The sequence below is a fragment of the Phodopus roborovskii genome, unplaced genomic scaffold, assembly GCF_943737965.1.
Source record: "Phodopus roborovskii unplaced genomic scaffold, PHOROB, whole genome shotgun sequence".
Classification (NCBI taxonomy): Eukaryota; Metazoa; Chordata; class Mammalia; order Rodentia; family Cricetidae; genus Phodopus; species Phodopus roborovskii.
In genome coordinates, this window is record NW_026126424.1 from 15,328,474 (window position 1) to 15,340,865 (window position 12,392).

At 42.8% G+C, this 12,392-nt stretch overlaps 1 protein-coding gene across 2 annotated transcripts in view; it reads right to left on the reverse strand.

Annotated features, from left to right (window-relative positions):
- Dbt (dihydrolipoamide branched chain transacylase E2) overlaps window positions 1-12,392 on the reverse strand; it is a 31,714-nt gene that overhangs the window by 3,099 nt on the left and 16,223 nt on the right. For both annotated transcript variants that reach the window (XM_051185618.1, XM_051185617.1), the window contains 5 exons: window positions 11,987-12,168; window positions 8,097-8,218; window positions 4,186-4,402; window positions 3,195-3,361; window positions 908-985 (listed from right to left, as the gene is read on the reverse strand). In XM_051185618.1, the coding sequence (XP_051041575.1) occupies window positions 908-985; window positions 3,195-3,361; window positions 4,186-4,402; window positions 8,097-8,218; window positions 11,987-12,168 (766 nt within the window). The remainder of the gene's footprint in view (window positions 1-907; window positions 986-3,194; window positions 3,362-4,185; window positions 4,403-8,096; window positions 8,219-11,986; window positions 12,169-12,392) is intronic.

The following is a 12,392-nucleotide window of genomic DNA, read 5'->3' on the forward strand; positions in this document are numbered from 1 at the left end:
CTTAATCTCTTTGGGGCTAGAGAGATGGCTTAGTGGTTAAGAGCACTTGCTACTCTTCCAGAGGATCCAAATTAACTTCCTAGTACCCATATCAGGAGGCTCACGACAGTCTGTAACTCCAGATCCAAGTGATCCAATGCCTCTGGCTTCTGTAGGCACCTGCGTTTATGGGCATATACACACATGCAGAATATTCTCCTACCTATACATACTTTAAAAAAAATTGCTCCCAAAAGGAGTGATACTAATAAGAGGTGTGGCCTTGTTAAATGTGGTATGCTCTTGTTGGAGGAGGAAGTGTGTCACTCTGGAGGCTGGCTTTGAGGTCTCATATGCTCAAGATACCGCCCAGTGTCACAGACCACTTCCTGTTGCTTGTGAGTCAAGATGTAGAAATCTCTGTTACCATGACTACCTATACAACACCATACTCCCAGCCACCACGCTCCCTGCCATGATGATAATGGACTAAACCTCTGAACTGTAAGCTGCCACCTCAATTGAATGTTTTCCTTGATAAGAGTTACCGTAGTCATGGTGTCTTTCACAGCAATGGAAACCCTAACTAAGAGAGCATCCTTAAAATTCCAGAAATTTAATCTTGAGAGAGGTGATTCTTTTGAGATGGATGCTAAATAGAGTGAGTAGCACTCATATTTGTATAGTTCCACTATTTTAAATGGAAAATCAACAGGGCATTAAAAGGGCAGGCTGCACACCAGAACAAAATCATTATTAAACAGCGATAACAAAGCTAACAGATTGCACTTAAGTTTAATGGCTTATGCTATACCTTTCATTCCCACCTGAAAAGGGGTCATTGTTTGAGTATTCTAGAGGCTTCTAACCTACAAGCACTGTACACCATCTTCTATTATAATGAGGGTTTTCACAATGCATGGCCAACCTTGTAGGTGATATTCTGGCAGTTTTCATCCACAGAGGCATTGAGGATTGGAAACTGGAGCAATCCCAAAGAAGCAGCCTGTTGAAGAGAAAGATAACGGAGCATGAGCACCTTGCCCCACACAGCCACAGGACTGGAAGCAAAAGGAGCAGGAAAACGAAAGGGGAAGAGAACCCTTAATCTAAGCAGAGTAACTTCAAGGCCACACACAGCTGGGTTAATCACTTCCATTCTTATCTCCAAAGAAGGTGAAACTAGGTTGTCCTAATCGTTTAAAAACAAACGATAAAGTGGTCAGGCCTTTTGCAAACATGAAGGGATTTATGAAAACAACCACACAGGCTGCCAAAGTACCAAAGAAAATGTCTCCATTCCAAGTGATTTCCTCACTAACACGTAGATTTACGTGTTTATGAGAAGCAAGCCAATAGTTAAAAATAGTCTAGGAATTCCAACAAAAAAAGGCAGCTAGCCCATTTCTCCGTGTAGGAAGAATACACAATAATGATTTCAAAGTGACCATTAGAGGCCAGTGCGCCACGGGTGTCCTTGGCCTAGTCAAGGGCAGGGCTGGAGCCCACCCTGCTGGTGCAAATCCTTGTTTATCCCCTTCAATCTTCCTTCTGCTTTTCTTTATATTTAACGCTGGAGAGCCACAGAGCTTTCTGTAGTCTTTATCTGAACTGATTTGATATTTAAGATGCACGTATCTTTGAAAAAGGAGGTCAGGAGAGATGGCTCATGCCTGAAATCCCAGCACCTGGAAGGCTGGGGTAGGCCTGAGTTCCAGGCCAGCCTGGGCTAGCTAGTGAAACTCTGTTTCAAAAACAACAAACAAAACAAAATGGCAGGGAGGGGGTTTGTAAAGGGAATGGGGGGGGGTGTGGGAGGAGTGTGGGGGGAGAGATACCTGGTAGGTATTTCAGATGAAATTGTGTAATACAGCAACTATGTGTACAGCTCAATGTGATTAAAACAGGGAGTGGTGGCTTTGAGGAAACTGGAGGGTGGTTAGCAGAAACTTGTACGTCACACTAAGGACTTGGGAAACTATCCTAAAGGCACTGAGTAGAAACTATTGAAAATAATCCAGAAATGATACAATTTGATTGATGGGTGATTAGTCTTGGTAGACAATGAAGAAAGGCCAGGAGGAGCCATGCTGAGTGAGAAGCCAGATCAGACCAGACATGTGGCTTTTCCATTTGTTAATGTCCGTGACAAGATTCTCAACCTTTCTGAAGCCTCTTCAGAGTAAAGTGGGATAGTAGTATCTGCATGTCTGGGATACTCTGAGAATTAAGGAGTAGCTATAGCTTGCTTTCCCAAGCCTGACACAGTGGATGCTTTGCAGCGTCACTGATGAGAATCACCCTGCCAGTAGCTTAGGCTCAGCTAATGGTCCCAAGGCCCAGCCAGCACTGGAAATGGTTCTCAGAGGCCCCTATGAGAATGTGCTGAATACATGGAAATAAATGCCCACTGCGAACTTTCCAATGACCCTTTCAGAATGAAAGGCTTTCCTTTACTGTCGGCACAATTCTTTTCCTAGTTTAAATCGGGGAGACAGCTCAGTGGTCAAGAGCGTGTGCTACTCTTGGAGGCTCCTAGGACCCAACCTGATGACTCACAACTGCCTGGTAACTCTCATTCCAGGGGATCTGACTGACACCCTTCTTTGTCTTCTGTGGGCACTTGCATGAACCCACACACACTTAAAAAAATAAATATCCACATATTGTGGTGCATGCCTTAATCCCAGTACTTGGGAGGCAGAGGCAGGCAAATCTCTCCGAGTTCTAGGCCAGCCTGATCTACAGAGTGTCAGGATAGGCTCCAAAGCCACACGAGAAACCTTCTCAAAAAAAAAAAAAAAAAAAAAAAAAAAGGAGATAAGAAGATAAAAACACAGCACAGATTTCAATTGAATAAATTCTTACAAAACAAAGAGATGGTGGGTTTGAACTATTTTTTTTTCCTAATTCTGGTAACATGGTACTTAAAGTAGTATTTTTTTAAGATTTATTTATTATGTACACAGGGTTCTGCATGCATCCCTTCAGGCCAGAAGAGGATACCAGATCTCATTGAAGATGGTTGTAAGGCCACCTCATAGTTGCTGGGAATTGAACTCAGGACCTCTGGAAGAGCAGGCAGTGCCCTTAACCTCTGAGCCATCTCTCCAGCCCATGAAGTAGTATTTTAATATAAACCTGTTAACCTACTACATCTTACAAAACAAGTGCCCATGTCCTCTGAGGCCTCGCTTGGAATGAGTCAAACTCACCTTTAAGAAGAAGGGCATGAAGGAGAGTTTGATTCCACGAGCCAAAGCAACAGGCTTCAATTCTTCCCGAAGCTTAACCAGTTCAGTAAGGTCCACCTCGTCACAGTAGCCGAAGTGCGGAATCTTCAAGGCTGCAGACATGGTCTTGACCATTGCTTTTTGGAAACCTAGAAGAAACTCAGTCCTTTTATATGAATCCAATAACAAGTTATTTTTCAATAAAAATTTTTTTAAAAAAACTGTGGACTGCATCATAATTTCATGATGAATTTGAACTTTTCTGTGAGTAAGGATTGAAAGCTGGGCAGTGGTGGTGCCCGCCTTTAATTCCTGCACTTGGGAGGCAGATGAAGGGACACTGGCCCACTAGAATATGGCTCTGACAGGCCTTGCCCTTCTCCCAAATGCCCTCTGCCTTGCTAAATACTGTTAGGTTACTTTCCTAAAACTAGCCACCAAAGTCTATTTCCTTATTTGTCCACTTCCTCCTCCTGAGGCTGACTACCCAGATCCAGCTATCAAAGTATTGAAGTCCAGCAATCAAAAGCCCCCTTTGGCTTACCTAATTAACATGTCTAATCAAGATATACTACCAAATCCTAGAACATTCTAACAGACATCCCCCCACCTCTTTCCTCTTAAAAATGACACCTGTATGGGCATTTGCTGCTGCTTTCTGCCTGCATCAGAAAGCAGCCGCTTTAACTTTTCTTCCCTGCTTAATAAAGGATCTCTTTGTGAAAACAGGTGTTTGGGTGTGATTTGTGCCTGATCCACGTCTGGGAGGGAACCCCTGCTGTGCAGGAGCCTCCTTCAGCAGAGGCAGGCTGATCTCTGTGAGTCTAAAGCCAGCCTGGTCTACCTATTAAGTTCCAGGTGAGACCCTGGCTCAAAAATTAATCACAAACATCTGATACGATGAACACACATCCCCTGAGGTGGTTTCCCTGAAACAAATCAGCATCACTTTAGGTTACTGCTGTTACCATACCTGTTATGGGCTCTGTTCTGTCTTTGCCTGTGAATACTGGAGGCTTTGATATTGGCGTGGGAAAGGTCCTATCTTTGGCTTGTGGTGGAGGTGGTGTTATTTCAGCTTTTGGTGAGGGAGGCAATATTGCTCCTGTTTGCTTTTCCAAAAAGTTGAGAATATCTTCTTTAAGTATTCTGCCATCTTTTCCGGAGCCAACAACTTCACTCAGCTTAATCTAAAATATAACACATTTTAGTGCTAAAAAATAAATCTATCATCAGAATTTAAAAATCGAGTGTAATCCATTAAAGGTTAAAAACTTTTGTCCAAGAACTTAGTCTGAGGAAGCAACATTTTCATCATTTTGAGAAATAAGCGTCAGGATCTCTGTGCAAATGGTTGTCACTTTTATGTACACTGTTGTTCATTTGCCCATTTAAATCTCTAAGTCTCTCCCATAATCCATCTATCCACCCTTCCTTGCTTCTTGCCCCGACCCTCTTAAGATAGGGTCTCACTGTATAGTTCTGGCTGGTCTGGAACTATGCCTCTGTTTGCTGAGCAATGGGATCAAGGGTGTGTGCCACCATGCTCTGCTCAATCATAATTCTTTTATATTTCTTTATTTGTTGTGTGTCTTGCCTGCACATATATATCTGTACATCACTTGTGTGCCTGTTGCCCAAGGAGATCAGAAGAGAACTTCAGATTCCCTAGGACCTGGAGTTGTTAGCTAACATGCAGATTTTGTAGATCAAATCTGGGTCCTCTAGAAGAGCAGCTGGGGATCTTAACTACTAAGCCATCTCACCAGACCTTCTCCCATAATTCTTATTGCTTATAAACTAAACCCACTATTTTGCATAATTAACATATATTGATTTTTTTTTAAAAAAAATTATGGATGTGATAGATGGGTGCCCAGCCAATTTGTCATCAGAGAGGCCTCGTCAGGCAGCTGATGGGAGCAGATGTAGAGACCTGCAGCCAAACATTAGATGGGGAGAGAGCTCGTAACTGGAGCTCTCCATTGGGTCCCTCCCCTTGGAGCTCAGGGGACCCTGAGGAAGAGGGGGAGGAAGATCTGTAAGATCCTGAGGGGTTGAGGACAGTAGGACACAGCCCACAGAACCAACTGAGCAGGCCTTGTAGGAGCTCACAGAGACTGAAGCAGCAAACGCGGAGCCTGCACTGGTCTGTGCAAAGTCCTCTGCATACATGTTATGGTTGTGTAGGCTGGTGTATTTGTGGGGCCCCTAACAGAGTGAGTGGGGCGTCTCTGACTCCTTTACCTATTCTTGGGACCCTTTTCCTCCTTCTGGGTTGCCTCACCCAACCTTGATAAGAGGGTTTGTGCCTCAGGTCTTATTGTACCTTGTTATGATACCTGCTCTTTTCTGAAGGGAAACGGAAGAGAAGTGGATGCAGGTGGAGTGGAGGGAGGGGAAACTGCGGTTGGGATGCAGTATATGAGAGAATAAATTTAAAAACTATAAAATAACAATGAAAATATGAATCCAAAAGAAAAGATACAAAGACATGGAAACACAGGCATATAATCTTAATATTTAGGAGCAGAGGCAGGAGGATTGTGAATTTAAAGCCATGCTGGGCTACAATAGCAAGTTCCAGATGAGCCTGGAATATGTAGCATCTACTTAAACCCCCTCCCAAAAAAAAGGGGTAGCAGTGTAGATCAGTTGGTGTTTGTCCATGAGCACACAAGGCAGAACACATCATAGAGTATGTCCTTGAATAAGTCCTCACAGGCAGGAGGAACTATAGTAACATTTTTATGAGTCAATTGCATACGTGCATGATAGAAACTTCTGTTTTTTCCCCATGCAATAACTACTTTTCTCAGAAATTCTATGCATTGCTGCCTAGGTTGGGAATAACTCAGGCTGTGTAAGCAGAACTCTCCTAAAACATCCAGTTCTGTTATTTACTTGGGGTTTAGACACATCAACACACCTCTCTGTCCTTTCTATATCCAACCACCTGAAGGGCTATTGTAGGAGTCATGGATAATGCATACAGTGTCTGGCATACATGTGTTTAAAATGATAAATGTGATGACTGTTGAGGCAACAAATGAGTGACAGATGAGACGACAGTCTCTCTATTAAACTATGGCTCCAGAACACTGTCAGCTGTGTAACCGCCCTGGCTGCTTTCCCAGCAGTAGTTCCTTATCTGAAAGATTAACTGAGACTGGAAGTACGTATTAGCGTCAAGGGCCATGCTGCCTAGCATTTTACCCGCCACATAGTCACAAAGTAGGCTATGATTTGATCCGGAGTATCCCCAAGGTCTGTGTTCTAGGCTTGTGCCCAGCAGGATATGGTGATGAATGCCTGTAATTCTAGCACTCTGAATACTGAGGTAGAAGAATAGAGATTATGTGGATAGCCTAGGCCAGTGATTTTTGAGGCCAACCCGGACCACGTAATGAGATCCTATCTTTAAAAAAGAATATGCAAACATACATAAAAACAAAACCTAAATAAAATAAAAGGTGGTTCTAATTTGATGGTGCTGGGATGTGGTAGAAACTTTGTCTTGGGGTTTACTGGGAGATTTCCCAGTTACTACTGGTGTGTCATCAGAGGGGATTTTGGCATGACCTTTTCAATTCCCAGCTCTGAGGAGAATAAACTTCCTCTGCTGGGTACTCCTACCATGATGTACTGCACTACCACACATCTAAAACACAGGGGCCAAGTGGTCATGAACTGAAAACTATGAAACTAGAGCCAAATTAAACATCTTTTTTATTATGAGATGGTTTGTTTCAAGTATTTTGTTGCAGCTATGGCAAGTTGACTAATACATAGATGGACTAAGACAATACAAGTCTTGTCTCAGCACAGTGTAGTTTGGCAGGCTTTTTGTTACCACATCCACGACTGTTCCATTTTTAGTCCCTTCCCTTTGCCAGCCTTTCATTCCCTTTACAGATCCTTGGTTCTTTAAGAATTCAGTCACGGGCACCCGGATTCTTAAAATGTGCTTGTAGTTCACCTGAACTAAAATACCAGTATGTATGTGTTTGCCTGTTTGATGTGCTCTTGAGTGTGTTCATGTGAGTATGGGTACACACACACACACACACACACACACACACACACACCTATGCATGTGAAGGTCAGAGGTCAACTTCTGGTGTCACTTCTCAAGAGCAGTCCTCTTCATTTTTTGAGACAGGGTCTTACTAAACCTGAAGCTTGCCAATTTAGAGCAGACTGGAAGCCAGTGAGTCCCAGAGATCCTCTACCTCTCCATCCTGAATGCTGAGATTACATGTGTGCACCACCACACTAGGCTTCTTATGTGGGAGTGGGGTATCATAGTCATGTGTGCACTGAGCACTTCACTGCCCAAATCACCTTATCTTCCCAGCCCCAAGACACAAGATTCAAGAAATGGTAGCTGTTACTGCTACGGGCTCTGAGAAAGAATAAAAACACCACCATGTTATTCAATTTACATTAAGCACTGAGTTCATGCCTTTTCTTCCCAGTGCTTTTTTTATTTTTTAAGATTTATTTTTATTGGCGTGTGTGTTTGTGTGAATTTACGTCACATGTATTGGAAGTGTTACTAGGTGCCAGAAGAGGTATCAGATGCTCTAAAGCAGGAGTCCCACATGGTGACTGTGAGTCCCCCTCCACCCCCAGCCCGAGAATGCTGGGAACAGAACCTTCTCCTCTGGAAGAGCAGCAAATGCTCTCAACAGCAGAGCTATCTCTCCTGCCCCCTCCCACGGGCTTTTGTGCTATGACCACTTTACTATAGTAACCACATTCATTAAACCATATTCATTAATTTCAGCTTGAACCATTTCAAAGACCTGGCTCCTCCATCTCAACCCAGAGATACAAATGTACACTTTTTATGTAATCTCAAAATTCAGTTTTAAGACTTACGTTGTTTTCCATCGCCAGACGACGAACGGCAGGTGTCGCTAGTGTTTTCTGGCCTTTTATCTCTTGGTGAGTGTGTTCTTCATGAGACACAGCTGGAGTTTCAACAACATCTTCTTCTGAATCTGAAAAAAGATTAGACAACTTCAGTCCAAAGCCATCTCTTCAAAGAGCTTAGCTGTGGGCTGGACAGATGGCCCAGTCAGTAAGGTGTTTGTTGTGCATGAGGCCCAAATTTGGATCCTTGTGTGTCTGTAACCCCAGTGCTGTGAAGCAAACATCCCTGGAGCTCATTGCCCAGTAAGCAGGACTGAACTGATGAGCTCCAGGCTCAGCGAGAGACACGTTCTCTCAAATTAAGGTGGAAAGTGATGGAAGAAGATATCTGCTGTCAATCTTTGGCCTCCACATGAACACTAAATAATACATGAGCAAGTATATACCACACACACACACACACACACACACACACAAACACACACTAGTGATTAAAACTCTGGACTACTGCAGATGGGAAAACAGGGCTAGGGGGTCTTGTTTGGTGGTAGAACATTTGCCTGGCATGCACAAGACCTGAGTTCAATTCCCAGCACTACAAAGGTCATTCAAAATCTCAGTGCTGGAGGTGAAGTTTGGGAGAGACAGAATATTAACACCCAGTACTGTGTTTTGTTTTTGAGACAGGGTTTTATAAAGCCCAGGCTGGTCTTGAATTCACTAAGTAGCTAAGAATGACCTTGAACTCCTGGTCCTTCTGCTTCTACTTCCCAAATGTTAGATTAGAGGCTGGAGAGATGGCTCATAGTTGAGAGCTTGTACTACTTTGTAGAGGACTGCATTTCAGTTCCTAGCACTCATGTTGGGTGGCTCCACTTCTGGGAGTTTGATATCTCTGGTCTCTGTGGCTGAATGTGCATGTGTAGGTAATATAGCAATATAAAATGTAAGTAATGTAACTCACACTTTTAAAAGACTTTGTTCCATGAAGAAAATTAAAATTATAAAAAAAGGAAAAGTATGAAAGCAAAAGATGCACATGCATGCAAAATAAAATCAGTAGACAACAGAGCTGTCCGGAACAGTTCCTAAATTAACTAGCATAGATATCCAATTTCATTAATTTTGATAGTGATATAATAGATATTTTGTTGCTGTGACATAGAGATACTACACTGCATATATAAAATAGAGAATTTGGTAAGATTTAAATACGTATATATCCATGAATCATTACCATGATCAAGATTTTGGACACATTTTCACCCTCAAAAGTGTCCAGAGCATGACATGATGGCATATGACTTCAATCCCAGCACTCAGGAGGAAGCAGCCATCCAGCCTGGTCTACGGTGTGAGTTCCAGACCAGCCAAAGCCACATAGTGAGACTATCTTAAAAACAAAAAAAAGTCCAGGGACCAACAAGATGGCTCATCAGAACAAGGTACCTGTTCATAACCCTGACAATCTGAATTTATCCCCAGAATCTACATCATGGAAGGAGAAATCCAACTCCCCAAAGTTTTTCTCAGATTGCTGCATGTGCATGCTGGCATGCATATACACACATACAATAAATTAAATATATGTATGTATGTATGTATGTATGTATGTATGTATGTATGTATATATGTATGTGCCCCCTTTAACTTCTTGGTAGTATTTCCCAACCCTTCTCACTTCTCCTCACCCCACCACAGGCAACCACTGATTAGTTACAGGTTGTTATTGATCATCAGACGTTTCCTAATTTATCTCTGTTACTATTCAATGACATACCTAAATAAATATATTTGTTGGGTCTGTTTCTTTATTTCTATTCTCTTCTCTTAATTTGTTTCTCTTTTAAAATTAGAATTCCTGGAAGAGAAACATAAACAACCTAAAACGTCTTAGTCGGTGTTCTATTGCTGTGAAGAGACACCATGACCAAGGTGTCTCATAATAGAAAGTATTTAATTGGGGCTGACTCACAGTATCATGACAGTCACACATAGAGCTAGAGCAGTAGCTGAAAGCTACATCCTGATCTGCAAGCAGATAGGGAGACTGGGCCTGGCATAGGCTTTTAAAACCTCAAAGCCCACCCCCAGTGACACACTTCCTCCAACAAAGCCATAGTTCCTAATCCTATCAAAGAGTTACACTCCCAGGTGACTAAGCATTCAAATATGTGAGCCTACAGTGCACATTCTAATTCACACTACCAGAAATGTGATTCTGGGGAAAAAAGTGATTACAATATTAGATATTATTATTATGTAAACAATACTGTTCAAACACTCCTTCCTGACTTCTGAAGTAGACTACTTATGTCTTTATTCAATATTTCTCATATAACAGATGCTGCCTTATGAATCCCATTATAGATGTATTTTAAAATAGTTTTTAATGCTTACTGGGTTGTTTGTTTTGAGACAGGGTCTCAAGTAGCCTTGGCTGGCCTGGAACTCAGAGAGATCTCTCTTATTTCCCGAGTGCTAAGAATAAAGGTGTGTACCACCACACCAGCCCTAGTTTTTACTGTGTATACATGACTCCTGCTCATGGATGCATATACAAAGGCCGGGGGACAATGTCAGATGTCTTTGTCAATCATTTGTCCACCTTAGTTTTTGAGAAAGGGTCTCTCACTGAACCTGGGCTTCCCCTTTGCAGGTGAACAGGCTGGCCAGTGGGCTCCTGGCCTCTCTGTTCTCACCTGCACTAGGGTCACAGATACACTCTGCCATATCCAGCTTTTTCACGGATGCTGGGGATCCAAACTCAGGTCCCTGGGCTTATATGGAAGCGTTTGACCCACTTGGCCATCTCCACAGTCGCTACCACAGAACCCTCTGTTCTCCTAGCCTGATGCTGAAGCCATTTCTCAAGACCATGAGTTTGATCAGCTTCTGGGACAGAAAGTTAGCTCTCTTCCACTGAAGGGACTGCCTAACGTTTCTGTTTCCCTCTGTTTGGTTCTCATAATAAATTCCCTTTGTCACATCTACTTGTAAGCACCATGACTCCTAATTCTACCAATCACTCGTTTTCATTGATTTTCTTTCTCTTCTCTCTGAGGCAGCGTGGCTTTCATGGCCACCATCAGTGAGAAATGCACAGGTGTATTATAGATAAAATATAAATATGTGTCAGTGTGCTATGGTTTGAGTGTCTCCCCCCAAACCCCCTCCAGCCCTGTGACTAGAGACTTTATCCTGGGGGTGGGAGTACTGAGAAGTGCTGTGGAATTTTTAGGAACCAGGGCCAAGTGAGTTGTCCTTAGGACCTAGAGGTGTGCTCTCTCTCTCCTGAAACCCTGAAGCCCTCCCTCTCCTCTTGGTTCACAGAGGTGACTCTTGCCCCTACACAAAATCCTGCCATGATGTGTCTGTTACCATTGGCCAGCCAGCCAGAGGCCAAGCCAGTGAGGATTCCGGATCTGAGAAACTGAACCTACTATGTTAGGTTCAACTTTTCTAGACTCTGGTTTGTGTTCTTACTGACCGATGTTGTGGACTTCAATCTTTAGTCCCTAACAGAGCTTCTTGCTTCCTTGAACATGAAGTTTCCAGAAGTCAGACATTCAGACGGATGGTCTTACTGTACAGGGTTTTTTTTTTTTTTTGGGCTGTGGTGTCGGATCTAAAGATAATCAGATATCACAGAAAATCTTCACAATTTTCCTACCTTTCTGCTGTTCTACATCCCCAGCCCAGGTTCTGTGAGTTAGAATTATCCTATCTTTGAAACAGAGTTTCTCTGTAGCCCAGGGTAAGTAGCTTGAATGAACTGGCTTCAAATTTGCAATCCTCCTGCTTCCACCACACAAGCTCTGGGATCACCACACCCAGAAAGGACTAACCACCACAACAACAGGACAGAAGTGAAAAATGCAGCAAAACACATGTACCCTTTAAAGCTTCTGTTTCAATGTCTATCAGTGGCTTCCCCACATACGCAATATCGTCCAGATTGTAATAGAGTCTCTTAATGACACCATCATAGCGGCTGGTGATGGTGACAGAGGCCTTGTCACTTTGAACTTCACAGATGCTGTCAAACTGAGACACAGTATCTCCTTCTTTTACATACCTGGAAGGAAGAGACAAGGACATGTTTACGTGAATAGTTATGATTACAAGTCATCCTTGCAAGTTCATGTAAATGCTGCAATGTACATTAAAAGCCATTAGCCCAGCACAGATGCCCAGATGGTGCACAAAGAAATGTTTTAGAAAAGATGAAAATGGCTTTCAGAGTTTCTTTGACAAACCCCTAACAAATGCTAAAATTAAAAACCAAAACTAGAGCCAGGT